The 18,327-nt window shown below is 50.8% G+C and overlaps 2 protein-coding genes across 5 annotated transcripts; both read right to left on the reverse strand.

Moving 5' to 3' along the window:
• Positions 1–372: 372 nt before the first annotated feature.
• On the reverse strand, positions 373–6,562 carry LOC115404405 (D-beta-hydroxybutyrate dehydrogenase, mitochondrial). Its single transcript, XM_030113721.1, has 4 exons — positions 6,181–6,562; positions 5,755–5,907; positions 4,847–4,980; positions 373–738 (listed from the first exon to the last, which is right to left on the reverse strand). Exons 1-4 carry the CDS (start codon positions 6,560–6,562, stop codon positions 373–375), a joined length of 1,035 nt encoding a protein of 344 aa, XP_029969581.1.
• Positions 6,563–11,377: 4,815 nt separating this feature from the next.
• LOC115401590 (uncharacterized) lies at positions 11,378–15,594 on the reverse strand. Of its 4 annotated transcripts, XM_030109883.1 has the most exons (12): positions 14,911–15,594; positions 14,656–14,793; positions 14,371–14,579; positions 14,127–14,271; positions 13,688–13,983; positions 13,380–13,587; positions 13,172–13,288; positions 12,898–13,058; positions 12,602–12,802; positions 12,307–12,519; positions 11,995–12,219; positions 11,378–11,867 (listed from the first exon to the last, which is right to left on the reverse strand). In XM_030109883.1, exons 1-11 carry the CDS (start codon positions 15,043–15,045, stop codon positions 12,180–12,182), a joined length of 1,863 nt encoding a protein of 620 aa, XP_029965743.1. In that variant the 5' UTR covers positions 15,046–15,594; the 3' UTR covers positions 11,378–11,867; positions 11,995–12,179. The 4 variants fall into 4 exon arrangements, with proteins under 4 accessions (XP_029965743.1, XP_029965735.1, XP_029965727.1 ...); XM_030109875.1 differs by having other exon boundaries at positions 11,378–11,838; positions 14,371–14,793; XM_030109867.1 differs by having other exon boundaries at positions 14,371–14,793.
• Between the last annotated feature and the right edge of the window lie 2,733 nt (positions 15,595–18,327).

Consider the following 18,327-nt stretch of genomic DNA (forward strand, 5'->3'; position numbering starts at 1 on the left):
CGCTCAGCAAAACTGCTGGAGACTCATGTGCTAACATTTATTCACAAAAGCTAATTTCTATGTAGAATCAGTGAAAAGTTAGTCGATGAAAAAACAATAAGCACATGAGCATTTCTCTTTTCCAAAGCTTCAGTAAGAGCAGGAAGTGAATGAAGGAGTAGAGCCGGAACATTTGCACAGCAGTTTAATCCAAACTTAAACACAGATCGGCTTCAAAACGCGCCTTCTGAACCGGATGATCAGCGCTGGTTTACACACCAGGGTCACCTCTGTAGCTTCACACCAGCGAGGACATGAGACGAAGACGAGTCCACCTGAAGAGAAGGACCTGCTGATGTCTTAGGCCCAAGCGGTGGTGCAGACTGAGAAAAGCTACTGGGCGTACAGCAGCTGTTTCCTCTTGGAGTACATGGAGCTGAGGCTGAAGAAGGCGTCAGAGAGGACAGTGGGCAGGAAGGGGAAGAGCCTGAAGAACAGCCAGTCCACACGGGACGCCAGCAGGTATCTGGACTGGGGGCGAGACGCCGTGATGGCGTGCAGCATGGCGTCGATCACCATGTCGGGCTCCTGGAATCCCGACCTGCAGGTGGACTTGTAGTAGTCCACGGCCAGCTCCACGTACTGCCGGTTGAAACTCCGCCTCTGCTCCAGGTCCAGCTTCTCCCAGATGTCAGCGGCGCTCTTCTCCTTCAGGATGCTGGTGGCTCGGCCGAAGTTCCCCGGCTGGATGATGCTGACCTGCGAGGAACGCCACGTGCTTTAGCATCCATGTTCTTCTGGCTACTCACCAGCCGGGGTTTCTTCTTTTTAATCTTTAATGAGCTCAGGACACTTCAAGGTACTGCTCATCTGTCACTGCAGTTCACTACAGCAAGTGGTGAGGGCGCTATCGCTCACTGTTTACATCCTGCAAGGAACCAGAGGAGAAGAACCCATACGATCTGGGAGAACAAACGGATAAAAAGCGCATGTTCCACTGAATGTCTACAGCGTCGTGCACCAGGCTCGACCGGCAGCCTCCATTCTAGTGAGTGACTCTAATTCCAGAACAATCCACCCATAGTAAACCAGCGAAACACGCTAAACAAAACCTAAACTACAGACAACTAGTCCAAAATCAATTTGACTTGTCCACAGTACAAGTAAAGTCCTTCTAAACTACAGATAACTAGTCCTAAATCAACCTGACTAGTCCACAATACAAGTAAAGTCCTTCTAAACTACAGATAACTAGTCCAAAATCCATCCATCCATCCATCCATCCATCCATCCATCCATTTTCTACCGCTTATCCGGGGCCGGGTTGCGGGGGCAGCAGTCTCAGCAGGGATGCCCAGACTTCCCTGTCCCCAGACACTTCCTCCAGCTATTTTGGGAGGATCCCAAGGCGTTCCCAGGCCAGCCGAGAGACATGGTCTCTCCAGCGTGTCCCAGGTCTTCCCCAGGGTCTCCTCCCGGTGGGACATGCCCGGAACATCTCCCTAGGGAGGAGTCCAGGAGGCATCCTTAAAAGATACCCAAGCCACCTCAGCTGGCCCTCTCGATGTGGAGAAGTCGCGGCTCTACTCCGAGCTCCTCCCTGGTGACTGAGCTCCTCCCCCTCTCTCTAAGGGAGCCCAGCCACCCTACAGAGGAAACTCATTTCGGCTCCTTCTTCACCACAGTGGACCGAAACAACGACCGCATCACTGCAGACGCTGCACCGATCCGCCTTTCAATCTCACACTCCATCCGTCCCCCACTCGTGAACAAGACCCCAAGATACTTAAACTCCTCTACACGAACCAGAGTCTCTCCACCGACCTGGAGAGGGCAGACCACCTTCCTCCGGTCGAGGACCATGGCCTCGGATTTGGAGGTGCTGATCCTCATCCCGGTCGCTTCACACTCGGCTGCGAACCGCCCCAGTGCATGCTGTAGGTCCTGGTTTGATGAAGCCAACAGGACAACATCATCTTCAAAAAGCAGAGATGAAATCCTGTGGTCCCTGAACTGGACCCCCTCCGGCCGCTGGCTGCACCAAGAAATTCTGTCCATAAAGATTATGAACAGAACCGGTGACAAAGGGCAGCCCTGTAGGAGTCCAACATGCACCGGGAACAGGTCCAACTTACTGCCGGCAATGTGGACCGGACTCCTACTCCGGTCATACAGAGACCGGACGGCCCTTAACAAGGGGCCTCGGACTCCGTATTCCCGGAGCACCCCCCACAAGACACCATGAGGGATGTGGTCGAACGCCTTCTTCTCCTTGGTCGGGCGAACTCCCACTAACCCTCGAGTACCCTATGGAGGGTATAGAGCTGGTCCACTATTCCACGACCAGGACGAAAACCGCATTGTTCCTCCTGAATCCGAGGTTCGACTATCGGTCGGATCCTCCTCTCCAGTACCCTGGCATAGACTTCCCCGGGGAGGCTGAGGAGTGTGATCCCCCTTGGGTTGGAGCACACCCTCCGGTCCCCCTTTTTAGACAGGGGGACCACCACCCCGGTCTGCCAATCCAGAGGCACCGTCCCCGACCGCCACGCGATGTTGCAGAGACGTGTCAACCAAGACAGTCCCTGCACATCCAGAGACTTAAGATAATCAGGGCGAATCTCATCCACCCCCGGTGCCTTGCCACCGAGGAGCTTACCGACCACCTCGGCAACTTCAGCTTGGGTGATGGACGAGTCCACCTCTGGGACCTCAGCCTCTGCTTCCTCTACGGAAGACGTGGCGATGGGATTGAGGAGGTCCTCAAAGTATTCCGTCCACCGTCAATATCCCCAGTTGAGGTCAGCAGCTCCCCACTTTCACTGTAAACAGTGTTGGCGGAGACCTGCTTTCCCCTCCTGAGGCGCCGGACGGTTTGCCAAAATTTCTTTGAGGCCGACCGATAGTCCTCCTCCATGGTCTCCCCGAACTCCTCCCAGACCCGAGTTTTTGCCTCCACAACCACTCGGGCTGCAGTTCGCTTGGCCTGCCGGTACCCGTCAGCTGCTTCTGGAGTCCCATGAGCCAACAAGGCTTGATAGGACTCCTTCTTCAGCTTGACGACAGCCCTTACTTCCGGTGTCCACCACAGGCACCAGAGACCTTACGACCACAGCTCCGGGCAGCTGCTTCGACAATGGAGGTGGAGAACATGGTCCACTCGGACTCAATGTCCCCAGCCTCCCTCGGGACATGAGTGAAGCTCTCCCACAGGTGGGAGTTGAAAACCCTGCTGACAGAGGGTTCCACCAGACGTTCCCAGCAGACCCTCACAACACATTTGGGTCTACCAAGTCTGTCCGGTTTCCTCCTTCACCAGCGAATCCAACTCACCACCAGGTGGCGATCAGTCGACAGCTCTGCCCCTCTCTTCACCCGAGTGTCCAAGACACATGGCTGGAGATCAGATGACACGACAACAAAGTCGATCATCGACCTCCGACCTAGGGTGTCCTGATGCCATGTGCACTTATGGACACTCCTGTGCTCGAACATGGTGTACGTTATGGACAAAAACAAAACACCACTCGGGTTCAGATCGGGGAGGCCGTGCGATCCAATCACCCCCTTCCAGGTCTCACTGTCGCTGCCCAACTGAGCGTTGAAGTCCCCCAGTAGAACAATGGAGTCCCCAGTCGGAGCACTGTCCAGCACCCCTCCCAGGACTCCAAGAAGGCTGGGTACTCTGCACTGCTGTTCGGCCCATAAGCCGAGACAACAGTGAGGCACCTGTCCCCGACCCGAAGGCGCAGAGATGCGACCCTCTCATTCACTGGGGTGAACTCCAACACATGGCGGCTGAGCTCTGGGGCTATAAGCAGACCCACACCAGACCGCCGCCTCTCACCGCAGGCAACGCCAGAGACGTGGAGAGTCCAGCCCTTCTTGAGAGGTTGGGTTCCAGAGCCCCGGCTGTGTGTGGAGGTGAGCCCAACTATATCTAGCCGGTATCTCTCAACCTCCCTCACAAGCTCAGGCTCCTTCCCCCCAATGAGGTGACATTCCATGTCCCTAGAGCTAGTCTCTGTGTCCGGGGATCGGGTCGCCGGGCACCCTGCTGCCACCCAATCCACATTGCACCCGGCCCCTATGGTTCCTTTGGTGGGTGGTGAGCCGACCTGAGGTCAGGCCCACGTCGACCCTTCGGGCTGAGCCTGGCCGGGCCGGGCTTTGGTGGGTGGTGAGCCAACCTGAGGTCAGGCCCACGTTGGCCCTTCGGGCTGAGCCTGGCCGGGCCCCATGGGCAAAAGCCCGGCCACCAGGCACTCGCTTACAAGCCCCAACCCCAGGCCTGGCTCCAGGGTGGGGCCCCGGCTGCGCCAAACCGGGCAACTACCTTCGTTCTTTTTCTACTCATAGGGGCTATTGAACTGCTCTCAGTCTGGCCCGTCACCCAGGACCTGTTTGCCATGGGAGACCCTACTAGGGGACATAAAGCCCCCCGGCAACATAGCCCCTGGGATCATGCCGGCTCTCAAACTCCCCCACCATGTTAAGGTGGCGGTTCTAGAGGGAGTAGTCCAAAATCAACCTGACTAGTCCACAATACATGTAAAGTCCTTCTAAACTAGAGATAACTAGTCTTAAATCAACATAAGACTAGTCCACAATACACGTAAAGTCCTTCTAAACTAGAGATAACTAGTCCTAAATCAACCTGACTAGTCCACAATAAAAGTGAAATCCTTCTAAACTAGTCCTAAACCAGGTGACGAGGAGATGGATGAGATCCAACCGGCTCAGTTTTGCCTTCGGAGCTTCATTCTGTCTAAACTGGATTTAATTCCCACTTCCTGAGGTCCTATCTGTACCTTCACTCTAAAGCTGGCCATCTCCACCCATTTCCAACCGTTAGCAGACTCCTTACCTTCACCCCGAAGCTGGCCATCTCCACCCGTAGGCAGTCGGCGAAGGCCTCCAGGCCTCTCTTGGAGACGCTGTAGGCTGACATGTTGAGGCAGTGGAAGAAGGAGAAGATGCTGGACACGAACACCATCCGACCTGCAGAGGATCCGGGCGGAGGTGAGAGAGTGGTGGGGGAGCTAGAGAGTAGGGGGGTGGAGGAGGTAAAGGGTGGAGGGAGATGGAGGAGTTAGAGGGCGGAGGGAGATGGAGGAGCTAGAGGGCGGAGGGAGATGGAGAAGCTAGAGGGTGGAGGGAGATGGAGGACCTAGAGGGTTGAGAAGGTGGAGGCTCCCTGCTGTGAGGCCAGTTTAAAATCCTGCTGCTGACCTTTCGACCCCTGCATGGCCAGTCTCCCACGTCCATCACAGACATAACCAACCCTACAGCCGGGCCTGGAGCCTGACGTCCTCTGAGCAGAACCTAGAGTCCCTCACACTCACGTTACAACTAGAGGTGACTGCTGGTTCAAATCTCCCGTGCCTGGCCTCTGGAGAGAGCTTCCTGTAGACCTGCTCCCTGGGCGGGTGGAGGTTTTCAAAAAACATCTGAAACATCTGTTTCAAAAAGCATCTTGGTTCAAACCGACTCCGCCTTTTCTTGGCTGTTCTCTGCATGATTTACAGTCCATGTGATTCCTTTTCTGTCCGCCCTGTTTACACCACCTCTTATCTTCTACATCAGGCTCTGTTTACACCACCTCTCATACATCAGGCTGTTTATCTGATCTCGTATCTGGAGCTTTCTAATCCTCTGCCACTGTGAAGCTCTTCCTGACGACTGCTCTGAAAAGCGCTTCACAAATAAAGTTTACTGACATGCTCACTGGTGGAGGGGTGAGAGGGTGGAGCATGGAGAAGGTGGAGCTCTCACCTCTGGCTTGGCGGACAAGAGGCAGGAAGGTGATGGAGGTCCTGATGGAGCCCAGCAGGTTGACGTCCAGCATGTTGCAGAAGTCCTGGGTGGAGCTCCACTCGATCTCCGCCCAGTCGGAGATCCCAGCATTGTTCACCACCGCCCACAGACCTGACGGAGCACAGCAACTGTTCACCACCGCCCAGACTTGACGGAGCACAGCACTGTTCACCACCGCCCAGACCTGACGGAGCACAGCAACTGTTCACCACCGCCCAGACCTGACGGAGCACAGGGATCCTGACAGATTTGCTTCAGACAAGCTTCACCTGGAACCGGAAATCTGGGCTCCTGTTGTTTTCAGCTCATCTGGTCATTAATCTTTGACCTTCCTCAGGAGTTAGATGACCTCTGACCTTTCCCAGGAGTTAGATGACCTCTGACCTTTCTCTGGCAGGTGTTCCAGCACGGCGCTCTTGGCCTGGCGCAGGTCGTCCTCTTTGGTCACGTCCAGCTTGAGGACCTTCAGCGTCCCGGAGCTCTGCTCCAGCAGGCCCCGGGCTCCGGCTCCGTCTGGACTCAGACAGCCCGCGAACACCAGGAAGCCCCTGCGGTCCAGGCAGAGCGCCAGCTGCCGTCCGAAGCCGCTGTCGCACCCGGTCACCAGCACGGCCCGGGCCTCCTCCGCCCCCTGGTGGCCGCTCCCGGAAAACAGCTTGGTGAGGGCCAAGACCAGGAGGACCAGGACCGGGAGGACCAGGACCAGGAGGACCGAGACGGGGACGACGGTGGTCACCTGGTCCAGGAAGGAGGACGAGGAGATCATGGTGGTGGAGGAGCCGAGGAGCTGTAGAGAAGATCTAGAGGAGCTGTAGAGGAGATCTAGAGGAGCTGAAGAGGAGATCTAGAGGAGCTGTAGAGAAGATCTAGAGGAGCTGTAGAGGAGATCTAGAGGAGCTGAAGAGGAGATCTACAGGAGATCTAGAGGAGCTGTAGAGGAGATCTAGAGGGGATCTAGAGAAGCTGAAGAGGAGATCTAGAGGAGCTGTAGAGGAGCTGTAGAGAAGATCTAGAGGAGCTGTAGAGAAGATCTAGAGGAGCTGTAGAGGAGCTGTAGAGAAGATCTAGAGGAGCTGTAGAGGAGATCTAGAGGAGATCTAGAGGAGCTGTAGAGGAGATCTAGAGGGGATCTAGAGAAGCTGAAGAGGAGATCTAGAGGAGCTGTAGAGGAGCTGTAGAGAAGATCTAGAGGAGCTGTAGAGGAGATCTAGAGGAGCTGTAGAGGAGCTGTAGAGAAGATCTAGAGGAGCTGAAGAGGAGATCTAGAGGAGCTGTAGAGAAGATCTAGAGGAGCTGAAGAGGCGAGCTGGAGGAGCTATAGAGGAGCTGTAGAGAAGATCTAGAGGAGCTGAAGAGGAGATCTAGAGGAGCTGTAGAGAAGATCTAGAGGAGCTGAAGAGGCGAGCTGGAGGAGCTATAGAGGAGCTGTAGAGAAGATCTAGAGGAGCTGAAGAGGAGATCTAGAGGAGCTATAGAGGAGCTGTAGAGAAGATCTAGAGGAGCTGAAGAGGTGATCTAGAGGAGCTGTAGAGCAGATCTAGAGGAGCTGAAGAGGAGATCTAGAGGAGCTATAGAGGAGCTGTAGAGAAGATCTAGAGGAGCTGAAAAGGAGATCTAGAGGAGATCTAGAGGAGCTGAAGAGGAGCTATAGAGGAGCTGAAGAGGAGGTCTAGAGGAGCTGTAGAGCAGATCTAGAGGAGCTGAAGAGGAGATCTAGAGGAGCTGTAGAGCAGATCTAGAGGAGCTATAGAGGAGCTGAAGAGGAGATCTAGAGGAGCTGTAGAGGAGATTTAGAGGAGCTGAAGAGGAGATTTAGAGGAGCTGAAGAGGAGCTGTAAAGGAGACCTACAGGGGTTGTAGAGGAGCTGTAGAGGATCTGAGCAGCAGGACTCTCATCCAGGGCAGTCTGAAGGGATTCACAGCAGACTGAGTGCTCATGTGACCATGAAGGAACCTCGGTTCCACACAAACAAACAATTCAGGGAATCAGAAGTCATCAGCTCTGTTTCTTCCAGTGAAATGAAGCCAGAAGCCACTTTATGTAACTCAGCTCCCTCCAATGAGGACAGGAGGAGGAGACGGAGGACGTGGCCCCGAGCATTGACTGTCAGCAGGCCGGATCTCCACACAGAACCTCCTTTCATTTCCAGGAGAAGAGGCGACAGCAGATTCTCCACAGAGTCTGGACTCTGTTCCTGACTGCTGCATGACTGGATCCAGTCCATCATGGACTCTGAGAAGAAAAACTACTCAGATCAAATAGTCAGATCAATCATCAGTCATTGAATAAAGCCTATTCTCATGGTTTCCTCCCACTGTCCACAAACAGGAGAGTGAGTTCGATTCCTCTGTGATCTTCTGGGACCTTCATCACTTCTGCATCGGCCCCGACCAACTCGGCCCATAGCCAAGTTGGCCCCATGCAGACTGGCGGGGCTCTCAAGGGCCCGAGTTGACAGTCAGCTGCTCACCAGCTCGGCCTCACGCTGAAAAAAAAAATACAGGTACAGCGCCTTGCAAAAGTATTCACCCCCTTGACCTTTTACCTAATTTGTAACATTGCAATCTCTAATTTCAATATTTTTTTTCAAATCAGAATTTTATTTGATGGATCTGCACAAAACAGTTCAAGTTTTGAAGTGAAGTGAGAAATATAAATACAAAAAAGACATTTTAAAAATATAAAAAACTGAAAATTGCCATGTGCATATGTATTCACCCCCAGGGTTGGGAGGGTTACTTTAAAATTGTAATCTGGTACAATTACAAGTTACTTGTCAAAAAATGTAATCAGTAACTTACTCTAATTACTTCAAATAAAAAGTAATGTACCAGATTACTTTTAGTTACTTTTAGATTACTTCACCAGCAAACATAAAAAATAAAGACAAATACAATGTGTCATCCTCACAGTGTGTTGACAACTCTACACAGTAAACACTAAATGCTCTGAGTGTTCTGAACTCTGCTGAACTCTGTGTTCAGCCCCAATTAATACCAGCAACATGACCTTTAACCTCTAAACCTACTGAGAAACTGACTTTCTTTCTTTCTTTCTGACTCAGGATCAGAACCATCAGTTCAGACTGTGTTCCTCTAGTAGTTCTACAGAGCAGCAGCACCAGGAGCCACATTGACAGTGTTAACACACATTTATATTCTATCCTCAGTCTGCTGTGTCGCTGTACTGCTGCAGTGAGGAGCAGGTTTGTCTTCAGGTCGGCCATGCAAAGTATTTTTTCAAGAGTTCAGAGTTGGTTCATTCCTCAGAGACAGAAGGAAACATGCAGTCTCCAGTAAATCCTCCATCCAGGCTGAAGATATCACTGCCTCCATCAGATTCTTCTGAGTTCAGCCTGGTGAGGCTGAGGTTCTCAGCAGCAGGTTACTGACAGGTTAGCTTCACTGTGAGTTCAGGTGTGTTTCATACCTGTAGATGTGTCTTCAGGTTTGATGAGTTCCTGGATGTTGAGAGCGTTTTCACAGTTGGAGGCAGGATTTACATTGTACAGAGAAGTTCTGGCCTCATCTGACTTAAATACAGAATGTCTCTGTTTCCAGCCAAAGAATGAGTTTCTCTCTCTGGAGCAGCCGTGACTCCAGCAGCAGGGGGTAAAATTCATGGCAACGTGGGTTGTTTCATTCACGGGTAAACATATCAGCAGAGCGGGAGGCTGCTCCGAGACAGCGGTTGATGCGGCGTCTATCATTTATTTATCTACGGCGTCTACTGTTTATAGATTTACGGTAAGACGGTTTGTGCCGTAAAGCGCCGTAAAGTATCACGATGTCTGTATACGGCGCAGATGTCTGTTGTTGCTGGTATATTCCGTCTGATTTTCAAAAGTAATCCCGCTCAGTAATCTGTGTTTTTATCAGAAGTACCTGTAACGAGATTACATATTTTTTGCGTGTACTGTAACGGATTACAGTTACAATTTTTTGTATCCTGATTACATAACACCGTTACATGTAATCCGTTATGGGGGGAACGCACTGAACGCGTAAGCGCCGCTCACGGAGTTTCTGATCGCCTCCCATGTGACTGCCCGCACACAATGCGCAGCGGAGCGCCACGCGCCGGAGCGCCGCTCCGCAGCGCCACTCCGCAGCGCCACTCCGCTTCGTTCTATTTTTCACGTGAGCCGAGAGCGCCATTTGTCAAGCTGGATCAAGCAGACAGGAAGTCGGAAACAGAAAAGGCAAGAGAATCCGGTCAATTTTCAGAATAAAATAGATTAAATGACGATTAGTTACGGTGTTGCTCGTCCGTCTGTCACTTGGGTCTAATCACAAGAGAGATGGACACACACACAAACAGACATACGCACGCACACACCCAATCAAACAAACAAAAACACATAAATACACACACACACACACACACACACACACACACACACACACTCAGCGACAGAGATTCACGTGATGCAGAAAAAAAGAGGACAGGAGGAGAAAAAGTCTCTTCACAGGTCACCAGAACACACACATCCTACTGGCAGAGCGAGACAGAGGGAACAGATGTGAAAACCGAGAGCAGCCGGATCAGCCGAGTGCAGTCGACGTGTGACCAGCGGAGAGCGCAGCCAGCAGATACGCCTCCAGTGCGAACAGCCATGCGCCGGCGCGGAGACGTTGGCGGCGCGTGCGGCGCCTCCACGCCCAGTGCGTTCCTGGCGTTACTCCCCAACCCGTCGGGTTCAGACCCCCGAACCTGATTAAGAAGCAGGTTGAAAGCACCACTTGGGCTGCAGCAAGCAAAGGAAGCATATTGTGCATGTACACAACAACAGTCTAATTTCACACATATACAATAAGATTGACAGAAAATCTCAAATGTACATTGCTGCTGGCCTTTACCTGTACCTCTTCAAGGGGAAAAAACACATTTTTATTTCCTTTAAAATGACTTTACTCAGATTTAATCTTTGTAAATCTTGTAAATATTGAATGCCAAACTGCATTTGACTTTATTACTTAGATTTCTACAATGACTGGACAGTGCGAAGCAAAAACTTGAACTTCTAGAATGTCATGCAGTGCTGGAAAGGTCAAAGGTCAGATGGCCTAAAGTTGCTCCAATAGATTTTAAATTTCTGAACATGTTGCCAGAATGTGTCCACTATGCGTTTTGTGCAAATTTCACCTTATAGCTCATAAGGACATTGTTTTGTAATCCCACAGTATCAAACACCAGATCTGATCATGCTTAAAATCACAATACCCTGCTGCTGCCACAGGGGGGCGCTCCACTACAAGAGTTTGCAGAAAGCCGTGCTGATCAGAGTCTTTGCCTCTGATCTCAGATCTAGATGAGTAGAACCCTGGCTCAGACTCACACTGTAAGGCTGAACAGACTCTGAAAGGGAAGGGGGATAACTGTTCGGTCTACAGCTACACTGCATCCTGCTTCTAATCCCTCTTGTTTTATAGCCGTTTTTCTTTCATGAACAGTTTACAAATTGAGGCGTCATCTCTCGTCTATGAAAAGCATCCACAAATAATAAAGAACAAACTGGAACAACGTCGCGCATCATTTTATTCACTATAAACTATATTTACATTGTTTACACAGTGGGGACACATCTGCACGTCTCCCTGGACGGGACCCATACAGACATACTTCCCATCATACTTTGCAGTGATGTTGGACTCAGGGTCGTCAGTCCTCCAACCAGGTGAGATTAGCTCCCTCACCAGCAAAAGACTTCCTCCTCACGCCATAATCAAACAGCAGTTCCTCGTTTACATTAATGTCCCTCATGGCCCTGAAGAGAAGGACGGGTTTCGGACCCTCTGGCAGCTTCAGCAGGCAGGCGACGGGCCTGGCGTTCGGCTTCTTCATTGAATGGTTGATGAGCCTGCCGAAGGTCTCTGTGTCCGGGTGACAGGTGCAGGGGCATCGTGAGCGTCCACACAAAGATCCTCGTCACCAGCCTTAAAGAAGAAGGAGTAGCCCATCGGATTGCTCCTGCTGACCATCCTCTTCCTGCCCTCTGCACCAGAGATCAGCTCTCCGTGGTAGTCGCACAGGATGGCGCCCTTGGGAAAAGATTTGGTGGTTACCACTCCTGTGGGTCAGAAATGAGAATATCAGTTGGGTTTTTTTTTTTTTTTTTTTTTACATGGCATAACCATAAATGTCTGGGTTGTAAGATTGATGGAGGCATAAAAATTGAAGTGCAGAAGTTTAATTACCTTTTCCCTCGCCAGCCTTCGGCGATGGTTCCACCACAGCCAGATGCTTCCATTTCTGCTTCTGGACCAGCTTGATGAGGGCCGCGTTGGTCTCAACCTCATCCTTCTTCAGCGGAGTCCACTTTGAGGCAACAGCTTCAGCAGATGGACAGTTGGAATGCCACTGCTCCCGCTGAATCGTTTCCTCAATGCTCTGCACTGTCGGGGGCCGTCTGGACCACTTTGCTGTGAAATAGATGAAATATGAACTGAATGAGATCAAAGAGTGTCGTTAATGATCATCCCAAACATGAACGACTTTACTGCACTGACTGAGGAGATGCTGCTCTCTCATCTTGTACTGCTCGGCTCTTGTCGTACAGGACCCAGTCAGCACTGAAGCCGGCAGACGTCCTCTGGACTTTGTTTGGAGGCTGTCCGTCCAGGGTGACCGGGAACAACTCCTGAAACTTGTTGTAATCCTCGTGGGAGGCCTCTCGTCCTCTTCTGGAGCCAGCTTGTGGCTGGTGGTCAGAGTCATCAGACCTGCAGAAAGAGCAGACCTGATTTAAAAACGGACCATGAAGCAGCCGGATGGAAGAGACTCTCGACGTTTCACCTTATTTACCCGTTTGTGAGGAGGCGCACCAAGTTGGCCGTCTCCACGATCCTCCCCGGCTCCCACGTGTGGTGATGCTCATTAGGCGCCTTGTCCATGCGGGCCAGATAGTAGGCCAGCCCGGTCTTCTGCTCATCTGAGAACGTGCTGTTGGCAGCAGTCTCGACGGCACGGCGGACCTCCTGGCTGCTGACGCTGGGCAACTCGTAACTGGAACGACAGAGAAGTCGATGCGTCTTCAGCTCGTCTCATCAACTCGGAACAACTTTAAGCATCATAAACTAACAAAAGGTTTGTAAACACACTGTTGATGCAGGCGCTGGAGGTCGGTGGTGGCGCTCCTTACTGGTTTCCCGTTGGTGGACAGAAACAGGCGGTGATGAGCCTCGTCCTCGTCCTCATCCTCGTCATCGGCTTCTGCCTTGATGTAGTCAGGCCTGACACACAGGAAGTACTGCTGGATGAGCTGTGAGGAAAGAAAGAGGAATTATTTTAAAGAAATGTTGCAGAAATGAATAAAAAGGAAGCAACGGCTGACATGGATCCTGCTCCACATTCAAGAGGAGCGATGTTACTTACAGCAGCTTCCTCCTGGGTCAGGGCAAACAGAGCCAGCGGCCTGTTGGCTGTCTTGTGGGACTTGACAGCCACGACGACCCGGCCGCCGCAGTCCTGCTTGGCCAGCCATTCTGTGACCTGAGAAACAACCAACAACACATTCATGGTCTGAATTAGGTCACGTGATTTTGGTGAAGATGTCCACTGCATGAGCTGGAAAAGCACTTACTGTCAGTCCCTCCACGGCTCCAGGCCTCTGGAAGTGACCCAGGAGGAGAACAGCCTCACAGTAATATTTGTACCGCGTCTTCTCCTCCTCGGAAACCGGCTCGCTGCGCAGCAGGCGTTCATAAACGCCGAGCGCGTCCTTCTTGGCCACTCGGAGGACTTTCTGGCACTCGTGCACACCCGTCTTGGCCCCGACAAAGTACTCATGCCTAAAAGACAAGATGCTGCAGGTGAGGAGGAGCGGCTGAAACACTGATCTGACTTTTAAACAGCACACAGAAAAGGACGGTTTGGGGAATCAAAGCTCACCTTTTACGGTCCTTGCTGTGTGTCTCTGAAATTGACTTTCGAAGAACACTCAGAAAGTCCATGAAATTCGTGCACTTGTGGAAGAAGGCAGGGTCCGTGCCACCGTGCTCCAGCTGTAGGTACCGGATGAACTTCACCAGGCTCTTTATATAGTTGAACCTGGTGGCTGCAGTCTGTCCCACTCTCTTCAGGGCAGCAAAGAAGTCGCCCACCGGCGCTGTGCTGTCCAGGAAGTCCAGCGACACCTGGTCTCCCGTCGGCTGCAGGTAACGCAGGACCCGGGACACGTTGTCTACCTGTGAAGGCACAGTGAGATAAACAGAGTCAGGCTGCAGTCGGGGACACAGAGAGCTTCATTCATGTGTAAATGAACATGCAGACAGAGCAGCAGAAGCCAGTCTGGCCAGCCTGAGCGAAAATAACAGGATTTAACACTCACCTCCTGTTGGTAGTTGGGAGTCTCAAGCACAGACACCAAATGGTTCTTGAACTTCTTCAGCTCTGTTGTCTCAGGGGGGAACTTGGCGTACAAGTTCTCCTCCTGCATCCGGACTCTCACGGAGGTGGAGAAGTTGGGGGTGGCCCTGAGAAAGCACAGAGAAATGCAATTCATGCATGTCTGCAAAGGTCACAAGGTCACAACTGATTGACTTCTGTCTGTGTGAGGAAGTAAAAGGCCTCACTGTTGCCAGGTGGGGTCATCGGAGCCGCTGCCCTCTTCCTCAGAGGTGTGGGCGGGGCTGCCTTCACCTGCCTGCTCTGCTGCAGGAGGAACTGGGCCTGCAGTGGCAGAGGGCTGCTCAGAGCTTCGGGCCTCAAACTCCTCCAGGTCCACGTCCATGGGGGCGTTGAGGATAAAGAACCCTCTCCTCTGCAGCTCTTTCACCAGAGCCTGTCTGGAAGGAGCGTGAGGCACCAGCTGGCTGATCCGGGTGTAGTCCCACAGCCTCCCCTCATGAGTCCAGGACCTGGTGGAGTCTTTGGCCCTCTCCAGCTCCTGCTGCCGCTCTGCTGGGGTGCTGCCCTTCATGCAGACCCTGGCAAGATGTGTTGAGAGGGTCTGGCTTGGCTTGAGGCACTGGAGGCAGTACAGCCAGCGACGATCCCTGCAACAAACAGATCACACACATTGTTAGGCACAGAAAGCACACTGCTGTCCACAGGTGTGACTAAAACACCACACCTGGCAAATAACAGCAGAGAAGAATCTTGGCCTGACTTACTTTTTGTCTTGAGCCATGGTGAGAAATAAAAAGTCTTGAGTGAGTTGAAAGAAATGGGAAAAGAAGGCAGGGATGTCCAGCAGTGTCCTCTGTTTCCTCAGGAGAGAATGACCAAGCCAGAGAAAGCAGCCGCATTTAACCACACCTCTGCCATTGAGATGCACCTGGGAACCGCCCCCATCACAAGCCATCAGCAGCCCTTTGTCTCAATGCAATTCGGGCTTCACGGGGCTCGTGTTGCCCTGTGGTGAAGTATTGTCACTCTTGTTTTGGCCCAAATGACTGCTTCAGACCCGGTACCGGTCCGACAGCTGTATGCTCCAGTCAACATGTGTAAACAGTCACTAAAATGCTGTGAAGATGACTTCTTTCAATCGTGTTTCAAACCAGAAGCCTTAATCTCACTAACTGAACGCTCCAGCTGCACTTCGACGACCGAGTGTGTGTTTTATAACAACTTTAAAATCCAGATGCAACAAACAACTCGACACGCCCCCCTCACCCGCACCTCTCTACACAAAACGCAACACAATGCGAGATCCGTCTAATCCACCGCCACATATTTGGTATCAAATAAAACTAGAAAATCTACACTTTAACGTGACACCAGGCAGAATCTTCTCTGAGCCGACCAGCTCCCGTCAGGGGCAAAACAATCCCAAACCCGATCGTCACATTTCACAGCCAGCACGTCAGATTGCATGATTCTCACACACTTCTTCAACAAATCTCAAAGCTGTTCACGCCAAACACAACCTATTTTATTTCTTTACCGTTTTGTGGTCATTTATCACCGATCCACGCTCTCCTCTGATCAAGATTAGGGGCATAAACCTCTCGAATAGTCAACGAGTCCGACAACAGAGCTCTGTAGCGATCTGCGCGCGACTTTTCCGCTTCTTTCGCGGTCGGCAGCGTGTCGATGTTGGGAAACGAGGCTCCGTGTGCCAAAGCTACAAGTTCAGCTCTTTCCCCGTGGTGGAGATAAACTTTTCTCTGAAGAAGCTCACCACAACCACCATTCATCGCAGGGCGCCGCCATCTTGCCCCGCAAGTCATCATGGGAACTGTAGTGAAAGACAACGCCAGTCTTCTTCTTCTTCTTCTTCTTCTTCTTCTTCTTCTTCTTCTTCTTCTTCTTCTTCTTCTTCTTCTTCTTCTTCTTCTTCTTCTTCTTCTTCTTCTTCTTCTTCTTCTTCTTCTTCTTCTTCTCTTGTGGCGGCTGGCCACCATCTCGGTGCATTACCGCCACCAACTGGGCTGGAGTGTTACGACAGGTCAGATGGACGCTCTACCCGCCTATAAGGCTTTGCTATGGCGTCATTTTAGTGCCATACTTTGCTGCGCACCTAAATGCGACCACACAATTTAGTTTCCCGCAAAAATCTAAATAAAGCTCTCTTTATTACAACTCGAGTCCAGGGCGATGTACTTTTTTATGGAAAGCCAAAAGAGTCACAATTCGCCACTAATCCAACACATCTGAAGACGCCGTAAAAAACGCGATTTCGGATAAATCAAACGCGCATATTTTACGCCGCTCTTGCCGAAGGCTGTAGAACACCATAAAAAACGCCCGTTTTTTTGTTTTTTAGTTTTTTTGTTTTTTTTTATAAAATGCCGTAAAAACCGAGTGTTTTAAACAAGCAACACGGGCGTTTTCAGTTTTCATTGATTTTGGCGGCGCCAGTGGACAACAGCGGTAGTGTTTTGCCTGAAGGAATACTAGAGTTCCCATGAGGCCTAGCGCGTGGCGTCGTAAAATGCTGCTCCCGGTGGCGTGCTGTCGGACTGAACTCGCCTTCATTTGTTTCCAGTGGCTGTGTGAAGGACGGATAGCGACGAGGTCATGAATCTAATGGTGGCTAAACAATGTTCTATCATGATGTGACGCATGCCGTAAAGCAGTCCGCACATCTGGAGTGTTTTAGTGTGCAGGGTTCCTACCACCCTCCTCACAGCTGCTCAGAACAAGTGAAAGCAATACTAACGCCCTCAGGCCGTGACAGAGGGGTCATTCAACTAGTTGTAAGTCGATGTATCATCACAAAAGATATTAAAATGTTTTATTAAGGTTGAAAAGTTCCTCAGTGTAGGTTTAATAAGCTCTGCCCTCTGAACAACACAGTCAATATCTTTAATTTTTCAGAAGCCAACCAGCAGAGAGCACAGCGAGGCCAAAACAATGAATCCAGCAGACTTGCCAGCTCTGCACGAATTAAGTATAATCACCAATATGCTGTGCTGAAAACATGTGGGTAGTATACAAAATAAACAAACAAAACCTTGATCATAGCCTTTTCAAAATGTATTAAGTCCAAATATATTTGCTTTGTATTTTTTGGCATTTTGTTGTTGTGTTATGTTATAACTACGAGAACAATCTCTTGCTTAAACTTTTATTTTGAGATGCTAATCGTTACACTTTCTCCCATGTCCACCAGTCATCAGTATGACCGTCTCTAATGTAATAATTGCAGGCTTAGCCCATACAGTCTGTGGTTTAGGCTACATCTGATCTGCCAACAGATCGTGCTCATAAGGTGATGTTACATATTTTAACCACATGGTGGCAGTAGTGGTTAAAACAACAGTTTTAGCTCAGCCCAGCAAATGTGGATTTTTGAACATATTCTATATTCTCTGATTTTACTGTTTTCATTTGTAGCCAGCAATGCATATAGGCTAAACGGTAGTTACAGACCAGTTGTGGTCACAGCAATTATCACAGTGTTTTCATTTCATGTTTTTTGCTGTTTTTTTTCTCACTTGTAATGTTTTCATACTGTCACATTTACTTTTTTTCCAGTAGCCTGGACTGGGGAGTGAGCTTGCCGGCGAGCGATGGAAAGAGAGAAAGAACGAAGACACCAGGCATGTACCGGCAAAACCTGACCCAAAGGGCACCCAGCTGTGGACAAGACGGTGGCCGCCATTTGCAATCCATACCGGAAGTCCATCCCGGAAGTTAGTCCATACCAGACTGTTTCCTTATTTTGGTGGAAGTTGATGTTGAAAAGAATGTGGATCTCCTGGAAGCGGATGGTTCCTTTGGTTCTCTTGGACAGAAAAGTCCAGCTTTGGTCCAGAAAGTTTTACTAAAACTACATAGATAGAAAAGATGTTGTATTGTTTCCATCTCATTTTTACAGAAACAACAGTTGCAGTCTATGTCTAACTTAAAGCTTGTCTCCGGAGTTTTGAAACAATGAGATTTTTTTTTTTTTAATTCAACGTCTGGAGGCTCCGCCCGCCCTCTGCTTCTGAGCGACCAAGCCACGCCCCTTTAATTGTGCACACACATTACCCATGGAGTGAAAATGAGTGCCTACCATCCTCCATGTTCAGCTGTTTACGGTGGATGTTCAGCAGACAGTGGATAAATCCGAGGTGAGCGTGGCGGCTGCTGCAGAGCTA

Source organism: Salarias fasciatus, chromosome 2, assembly GCF_902148845.1.
Source record: "Salarias fasciatus chromosome 2, fSalaFa1.1, whole genome shotgun sequence".
In the NCBI taxonomy this organism is placed as follows: Eukaryota; Metazoa; Chordata; class Actinopteri; order Blenniiformes; family Blenniidae; genus Salarias; species Salarias fasciatus.

What these genes read in the sequence shown, in the direction of transcription:
- LOC115404405 (XM_030113721.1), bottom strand. Translation starts at nt 6,562, where the DNA reads ATGATCTCCTCGTCCTCCTTCCTGGACCAGGTGACCACCGTCGTCCCC. An exon ending in GGAACACCTGCCAGAGAAAG is followed by an intron (nt 5,908 to 6,180) that starts GTCAGAGGTCAT and finishes GTGCTCCGTCAG; the next exon opens with GTCTGTGGGCGGTGGTGAAC. An exon ending in TGGCCAGCTTCGGGGTGAAG is followed by an intron (nt 739 to 4,846) that starts GTAAGGAGTCTG and finishes CGTTCCTCGCAG; the next exon opens with GTCAGCATCATCCAGCCGGG.
- LOC115401590 (XM_030109875.1), bottom strand. Translation starts at nt 15,101, where the DNA reads ATGGCTTGTGATGGGGGCGGTTCCCAGGTGCATCTCAATGGCAGAGGT. An exon ending in GAGCCGTGGAGGGACTGACA is followed by an intron (nt 13,289 to 13,379) that starts GTAAGTGCTTTT and finishes GTTGTTTCTCAG; the next exon opens with GTCACAGAATGGCTGGCCAA. An exon ending in CTCCAGCGCCTGCATCAACA is followed by an intron (nt 12,803 to 12,897) that starts GTGTGTTTACAA and finishes CTGTCGTTCCAG; the next exon opens with TTACGAGTTGCCCAGCGTCA.